The sequence below is a fragment of the Chiloscyllium plagiosum genome, chromosome 16, assembly GCF_004010195.1.
Source record: "Chiloscyllium plagiosum isolate BGI_BamShark_2017 chromosome 16, ASM401019v2, whole genome shotgun sequence".
NCBI lineage: Eukaryota > Metazoa > Chordata > Chondrichthyes > Orectolobiformes > Hemiscylliidae > Chiloscyllium > Chiloscyllium plagiosum.
Genome location: NC_057725.1, coordinates 31,532,880 through 31,541,445, shown reverse-complemented (window position 1 = coordinate 31,541,445; position 8,566 = coordinate 31,532,880). Strand labels below are relative to the sequence as shown.

Sequence of the window (8,566 nt, the reverse complement as noted above, 5' to 3'; positions counted from 1 at the left end):
GCCCCAACTGCCTACATGGATGGAGGTAAATGACCCAGAGTCGTTATTCAAGTAGAATTCCTGAGACTATCCAAAGGTTAGTTGAAATCCATGCAGCAGAGATAAATATAGGATGGAATTTCACATCACTCTGCTGGAATAATAAGCACTGCCAGGCTAAAGGTTTTGCACTAATACCAAATGTGGCCTTGGAACATTCTGGAGCATCTCACATTTCCAAATCACATCCCAGTGTAAATTTCTGCATTCACATATTTACCTCTCACTATGAAATTCCCAATGATGTTAATGACATGTGATGAAGAGAGCTGTGAACACAAACACAAACATCAATTTGTGCACCAAGTCAGAAGTCACATGACGCCAGGTTATAATCCAACAGGTTTATTTAAACTTGACGAAGGAGCAGTATTCCAAAAACTTGTGACTTTAAATTGACCTGTTGGACTGTAACCTGGTATCATGTGACTTCTGACTTTGTCCACCCCAGTTGAACACCAGCAGTTCCACATCAATTTGAGGGGTCAAATGGCCTTTGCCAGTACCACACATTCTACCTAATCCTTTGCCACAATATTGGTTATCCTGAATGCTTGACATCAAGCCTCATCCAAGAACACACCTTAAAAGCAAATTTAATAAAAGCATTAAAGCCGCCTTTATGTTCACTTCCCTAGGTGATCAGCAATAAGTATAACTTGTTTTACAATGCTCAAGGAAATTTTGCAAAGTTTGAAGTTAAAAAAATATGTTTGTTCAATGTCCATCTGAAAGTCTTGTACCTTATTTTTGTTTGTCCTTGGTCTATGGTCTGTCTTAATATTTACTCCCCAACTATATTTGCCTTGATAGGATTGGAACTACTTAGCTCCAGTTTTAAACACCTCATGCACTGTCCTGACTAGATCAAATATTGGCCACTCTGATTGCTGGGTAAAATTCCTTGAAATGCTGATCTAACATCATTGTCATTGAATTAGGGGTCCAGAGGCATGGAGCAATGAAGATAATGAGGGCACTGCCAAATTGTTTAGGTAAGGAGTACCACAGTACTTCTACCTGGTGAGTTGACCAGGCAACCTATTCCCACAACATTTCCTAGTGCCTGGACATTCCTGCTGGGAGACATTCCAGAGTAAGTCCAATTAATAGGTAAAGCTAGCTGCACCGATACAATAAATGCTCATAACGCAGGTTAAACGTGTTCATGTTTGTCTGATTTGCAGTGTACCTGTTTTATTGGACTCACAGAATGACATTCCTTTCCCTGACTATGAAAGATAAAGATAGGGAGCTGTCTCAAGGTCCACAGACTGTTCAACAAGATTCAGAAATGAACTGATGCCAAGGTCCACACCTTCAGGCAATGATTGGTTGGAATCCTGCACTTTGAAACCAAACCATTCCCAATGCCAGTTCCCAACAGCAGCATGAGCTTCAGCAGGCTCTCAGAAGTCAGACTGACTCACTCAAAATCAGGTTTCACCCTGTCACACAGATCCGAAATCATCTGGGTCTCAAACATTTAGGTGTTCACATCGAACTAACCTTTCAAGTAATTCCTGGTTAATGAATCTCATATTTCCTGACACACTGGGGTAGGGGGGGAGAGTTCTTCTGATGAAATCAAGTGTTAGCTGGGTGCTATGCTAATTCGACACACCTAATTCAAAGTCTGTCTTTGGATCGGATTGTTCTGTGTTCTTGGACGGTGTACTGTCTTGTCCCTGCAGTATTACGATGATAACTTGCTAGTTGACATGACTAGAAGGTGACTGCAGGCACAAGAGCAGGCACACACAGCTTTAGCACACAAAGTACTGAGAGGGTGCAATTTCTGTGCAATGTCATATGCAGCCTATGCCCTTTAGCCTCAGGACAGATTACCTGAAGGTGCTGGGAATGTGGTTGAGAGGGGCTGGGAGGAGTGTAATGCCAATGTGAGGCAGGAACTGAGCTTTTTGGGAGCACCACCCCCTCTCCATTGCAGGTATAAACCTGGTCATCAGGTGTGAGGTACCGTCTCTGATCTATGTGGTGCAGGTTTGGCCAATTTCCAGAACCTGTGCCATTGCAGCCACCTAACTCATCTTCCGCTTCATCTGGAGGTCTAAAATGGAACGGATCCAAAGGGATACCTGGATAAGCGGGGGAAGAAGAATGTACCCAAAACCCAACACCCCCCTCATCCTGATGGCCACCTTTGTGTGCGGCTGCATCAAGTTCTGTGAAGACCCTTGATACGCAAACACCAAGTGTCACTATGCACTGAGGTTCTACTTGTCCCCGGTTTTGTGAAGGATGGGACTGGCCTCACTGCTGTGGAATGCTCCAAGTAGTTGGACCGTTCCATATCACCTGTCTTTCATGGAGAAATTTGCAAAGGGAGACACTTTTGACCACAGGTCCATCAAGCAATGGTCAGCAGTATCCTTGAGACCCTGCAGATAAAGGAGAGGGTGGGTCCTGTTACATGGTTCCCTGAGCAGACTGTCAAAGTCATTTGGCAGAATGCCTCATTGCCAGAACTTTCCAACAAGCACCAAGACATCACTTGGCTGGTGACGAGAAGGGCACTACCTGTGAGATCCTTCATGTACACCCAGTCGGTCTGCGCCACTGCACACTGCTCTCAAAGTGGCTGTGGAAGATTTGAGACTGTCACACATCTCCTTCTAGAATGTGCCTATGCAAAGGAAGTCTGGAAAAAGATGCAATGGTTTTTGTTGAGATTCATCCTGGGCAGCTCTGTGACACAGGATTCTGTTCTCTATGGGGTGTTCCCCGGGATGCACACTAAGATAAACATCGACTGTACCTGGAGGACGATCAATTCAGTGAAAGATTCTCTTGGTCTGCCCGAAACTTGTTGATCTTCCAGAGAGAGGAGTTGACCCTAACATTTCACCAGAAATGGCAGAAAAAGGACAATTGGCACCATGATTCACTGATCAGGACCTGGGCATCCTCATTCATGGGGAAATGCAAAGAAGAGCTATCCTCTCCCCAGATTGGCAGAGGAGGGCATAACTTCTGCCAGCTTGCTCTGGCATCACCAGCCAGATGAGTGCAATCTCCACATCTGGCGAAATGCCAAGCAGTACATGAAGAAAGTGTATGACCCTCTCTGCTCCACCAAGGTAGGTGCCACCATCTTCTCTCTGCCACCTCATACCCACAATCTCTGGGAGTGCATCCACCTCCCACCAAGGCTCACACTCACCCCAACACCACCCCACCTGAGCACTAATCCTGCACGGACTTTGTGCTGTCTGCTCACTCACTCAGGACAGACAACAAACTCTTCATCAACATCAACAAAAGGAAGGAGCTGGCCATTGAGTTCAGGAAGTGAAGTGCAGGGAACGCCTATCTGCATCAATGGTGCTGAGGAGGAAGTGGTTGAGAGCATTAGGTTCCTGGGAGTGATTAACACCGATAATCTGTCCTGGTCTACCCACATTGAAGCAGCGGTCAAGAAAGCACAACAACATTTCTACTTCCTCAGGAAGCTAAGGTAATTTGGCAAGTCCACAAGGACTCTTACCAATTTTCATAGATGCACCAGAGAAAACATCTTATCTGGATGCATTACAGCATGGTGTGGCAGCTGCTCTTCCTAAGACCGAAAGAAACTACAGAGAGTCATGAGAACAGCCCAGTCTATCACACAAGCCGGCCTTCCATCCATTGACTCCATCTTCCTGTTGCCTCAGGAAAACCGCCAACATAATCAAACACCTCTCCCACCCAGTTATACTCTCTTCCGTCTGGCAGGAGATATAAAAGGTTATATACACATAGGAATAGATTCAAGAACAACTTCTTCCCCAGTGTTATTAGATTTCTGAATGGACCTCTCAAATTCTAAACCTAATATTGATGTCTGTCAGTGAACCTTCTCTGCAGCCACAACATTGCATTCCTCAATCTGTTCTATTACCCTAATGCACTTTGTATGATCCGGCTGTATTGCACGATAAACAAAACTCTGCCCTGTACCTAGGTACGTGACAATAACAAATCAAATCACAGCGGCACGGTGGCACAGTGGTTAGCACTGCTGCCTCACAGCGCCAGAGACCCGGGTTCAATTCCCGCCTCAGGCGACTGTGTGGAGTTTGCACGTTCTCCATGTGTCTGCGTGAGTTTCCCCCAGGTGCTCCGGTTTCCTCCCACAGTCCAAAGATGTGCAGGTCAGGTGAATTGGCCTTGCTAAATTGCCCGTAGTGTTAGGTCAGGGGTAAATGTAGGGGTATGGGTGGGTAGCGCTTCGGTGGGGCGGTGTGGACTTGTTGGGCCAAAGGGCCTGTTTCCACACTGTAAGTAATCTAACCTCACCACTTTTCCTCCATCCACACCACCAACAGCAGCTGTATCACCCACTTCCATCTCAGACTAGGGAAAAAGCAAATATAACTAATTCCAGGAGGGAGGGGGAGGCAGAAAACAGGAAATGAAATGTCAGTTAGCCTGATGTCCATTATTGAGGAGGTTATAGCTAGGCACTTATAAAAAGTGAGGTGACTGGGAAAATTTGGCATGACTTTGTGAAAGTGAAATCATGTTTGACCAATTTATTGGATGTTAACGAGTTTTGACAAGATTTGTAGCTCAGGTTAAGGTTCTGGATGTAGGTTTGCTCGCTGAGCTGGAAGGTTCATTTCCAGACGTTTTATCATCCCAGTAGGTAACATTTTCAGTGGGCCTCAGGTGAAGCAATGTACACAATTCCGGCTTTCTATTTATATGTTTGGGTTTCTTTGGGTTGGTGTTGTCATTTCCTGTGGCGATGTCATTTCCTGTTCTTTTTCTCAGGGGGTGGTAGATGGGGTCTAACTCGATGTGTTTGTTGATAGAGTTCCGGTTGGAATGCTATGCTTCTAGGAATTCTCGTGCATTTCTCTGTTTGATTTGTCCTAGGATGGATGTGTTGTCCCAGTCGAAGTGACACCCTTCCTCATCCGAATGTAGGGATACGAGTGAGAGTGGGTCATGTCATTTTGTGGCTAGTTGGTATTCATTTATCCTGGTGGGTAGCTTTCTGCCTGTTTGTCCAATGTGGTGTTTGTTACAGTTCTTGCACAGTATTTTGGAAAATAACATTAGTTTTGCTTGGTGTCTATATAAGGTCTTTCAAGTTCATTAGCTGCTGTTTTAGTGCGTTGGTGGGTTTTTGGATGTTTTCGGAAGGAGTAACATGTTGTGATAAAGAGGAGCCTGCAGACATGCTGGACTAAGATTTTCTAAGGGCAATTTAAAATGCTAGCCTTCGACTCACTCTTCTCTGCTTCAGGCTAGATCTTAAATTCGATCATTTTGTTGTCATTGCCACCTAGGGGTGGTGTTACTGAGATCATGAATCAATCCTGTTACATCACACATTACCAATTGAGAAGAAGCCTGTTCTCTTGTTGTTTCTAGGAGAATACTTTTCAGATTTGTTTTCTATGAACTAAACAGAGGCATTGAGTTAAAAAAAGAAAAACAAGTTCCTATGAACCAATACAGTAACTAGGGTGGCTCAGTGGTTAGTACTGCTGCCTCACAGCACCAAGGAGCCAGGTTCAATTCTAGCCTCAGTTTCACATTCTCCTGCCTGCATCAGTTTACCCCCACAATCCAAAGATGTGCAGGTTAAGTGAATTGACCATGCCAAATTGTCCATAGTGTTCAAGGATATATAGGTGAGGTGCATTCGTCAGGGGCAAATGTAGAGTAATGGTATAGGGGAATGTGTTGAGTGAGTTACTCTTCAGAGGATCAATGTGGACTTGTTAGACCAAATGGCCTGTTTCCACACTGTCAGGATTCTATGATCATTACAAAACACGGACTCAGCCTAAACCAAAACATTGGGATCCACAATTTAGGAAGGGTGGAGTAGGCATTTAAGAGGCTAAAGATTGACGTGAATAGTTCCAAGAATGAGAGACTTCAGTTATGTGGACAGATTGGAGAAACTTCCTTATAGACAAGGGAGAGGAGATTTGATACAGTGTTCAAAATCTTCATGAGGGGTCTGAGCAGAATAGATAAACAGAAACTGTTCCTATTAGCGCAAGTGTCAAGAACAAAAGAACGCTAATTTAAGCTATACAGTAAAAGAATTAAAGGTAACATGAAGAAAAACATTTTCAGGCAGGTTGTGGTTCAGATCCGGAATGCTCTGTCTGATAGAGGTGGATTCAAGTGTGACTTGAAACTATTGTACTATCGCCAGGCCACAGTGCCAAGGCACAGAGTGGGACAAGCGGAGTTGCTTTTACTGAGATCTAGCACAGACTTAACAGTTTCAATGGCCTCTTTCTGGGTTGTAACCATTTCATGCTTTGATGACTCTGCCCGGTTTCAGCTGATTAGCTGCTGAAACCCTCAGTCTTGCCCGTGTTATGTGAAGACATGATCATTTCAAAGTAGACCATACTAACTCCCTCATGCTTTTCTCTGTAAACTTGATGTCATCTGAAACTCTGCCATCCTAACTCACTCATCTTTCAACTCTGTGCTCATCGACTTCCACTGACCGCCCTTAATGCTGTGGACACTGGACTGGAAGGCTGCCTCAGGCTGACTGCTGTTATACCTGGAAATCTTCACTGTTTTTCAGAATGGGAGGCAGGCTCCACAAGCCCAGGTAGCTTCCCACAAATGAGCCGAACTTCATCCATGGATCCCCGCACAGAAAAGGTGGTGTTTAAGTGGACAGGAATGAAGACACCATTTGTTTCCACTTCTCATTGCCCTACGCTGGGAAGGTTGCTCAGCCATTTCGAAGACAGTTAAATGACACTTGTAACTCTACAGTCACATACAGACCAGAATTGGTAAAAATGGCAGATTTCCTTCCTTAAAAAGTGAGAATGAACTGGAAAGGCTTTTGCTGCATTCTGGTAGCTCTATGGGAAGCACTGAGCAAATACGGAATGGTCTCTGGATCGGTACTGAAAGAGTGTTGCATTATCAGACAAGCAGTACTGAGTACTTCGCTGGCTATAAAGCACTTGGGAGTGTCTAGTGGCATCAAAAAGAGGCCGAAGAAATGCAAGTTTTCATTTTCGTTCTGCAAACAGCCCTATTTTGTGTCTTTTCCACTTCAATTGTAGAGCATCTTCACAAAAGTACACATAAAACAAATATATTGCTTTCCAGTTCTGCTTTATTTTGAATATACACTTAAAATAATTTTAAAACATTTCAGAAGTATAATTTCCTTTACGTAATATGTGACCGTTAACAGCCAACCTAATATAGATTGTATTTCTCAATGTACAGGCCAGATTGGGCAGAGATGACTTTATAACAATATCACCCTGAATTCAGTTTACAGCTTCATACAGGCGCCTGCTCTTTTGTCAGCTACCTACTATCCAATGATGATATTCTGAAACAAAAAAATTACGTGAATAAGTTAATGGGGCATGAAATTTAAATTTAAAAAAACTATTTCATCTGGTTATTTGAAAATAAATACGTTTCATATTTGCAACCTACTCTGAAATGAAACCATGGCTGAAAGGCTTTCCTTTCAGATATCTCAGCTATTGTAAAAAAAAACTTAAAATTGCCACTTTCCCAACACTGGCATTGGGAGAGAGTGGGAGAGAGTGGGAGAGAGTGGGAGAGAGTGGGAGAGAGGCATAAAGGTAAGCAAGGCAAGACTGATGGAGAGATTGCAGATGAGAAGGGACTAAGAGAATGCATTGAAGAAAGATAAAGAGAAAGTGAGAGATAAGAGCAGAGCAGAATAGAGATAAAAAGAAAGATTGTGTGTGAGAGAGAAGTGATGGAGGTGAGGCCTGGACAATGAGTTGGTTTGGGAGGTGAGACTCACACTGGGACTGAGCCATGCAAAATATAGGCCCATCACTCAACAGCCTCCAGTGACACAACAAAACCGGAGCTCTGTATCACAGGCTTCAATCAGCTTCTGAGACAGAAGTCTTTTGAGTTTAAAAAAAAAGTCCGTTAATTTACCTCCATCAGATGCTGAGAATGGGAAGGTGAATGGGAAAGTGGGGTCAGGGACAGGGAAATGCTGCATTCAGTATGACATTGAACAGGAGAGCAGAGTTTTTAAAAAACCACACAACACCAGGTTATAGTCCAACAGGCTTAATTGGAAGCACTAACTTTTGGAGTGCTGCTCCTTCATCAGGTGATTGTATGAACGAACAGTGCTCCAAAAGCTAGTACTTCCAATTAAGCCTGTTGGACTATAACTTGGTGTTGTGTGTTTAACTTTGTACACCCCAGTCCAATACCAGCATCTCCAAAACATGAGAACAGACTGGTCTGAACTACAGACATGATAATTCACTTGGGCTCCTGGCTGCTATGTGAGAAAGAGGTGATAACATCAGTTGTCATCCAATATCCCACAAACACTCATTCACCTGAATTCGAGAGAGAGAGAGAGAGAGAGAACGAACATAGCTGCCTTCGGGTGGAAATCCCTGTAGCAGAGAGCAATGTGCTGTTCTCAGGCTTTAACAGATGAGGGGACAATAGGTTATGTGGTGCCCCCTATGGGCCAGAAACCAAAGAGTCAGTTGATGGGTGAGGG

At 44.0% G+C, this 8,566-nt stretch overlaps 1 protein-coding gene across 2 annotated transcripts in view; it reads right to left on the bottom strand.

Annotated features, from left to right (window-relative positions):
* Positions 1-7,141: 7,141 nt before the first annotated feature.
* Positions 7,142-8,566, bottom strand: part of LOC122557743 (ras association domain-containing protein 8-like) — a 78,985-nt gene continuing 77,560 nt past the window's right edge. For both annotated transcript variants that reach the window (XM_043705695.1, XM_043705694.1), the window contains exon 6: positions 7,142-7,384. In XM_043705695.1, coding sequence (XP_043561630.1) covers positions 7,356-7,384 — 29 coding nt within the window. In that variant the 3' untranslated portion in view covers positions 7,142-7,355. The remainder of the gene's footprint in view (positions 7,385-8,566) is intronic.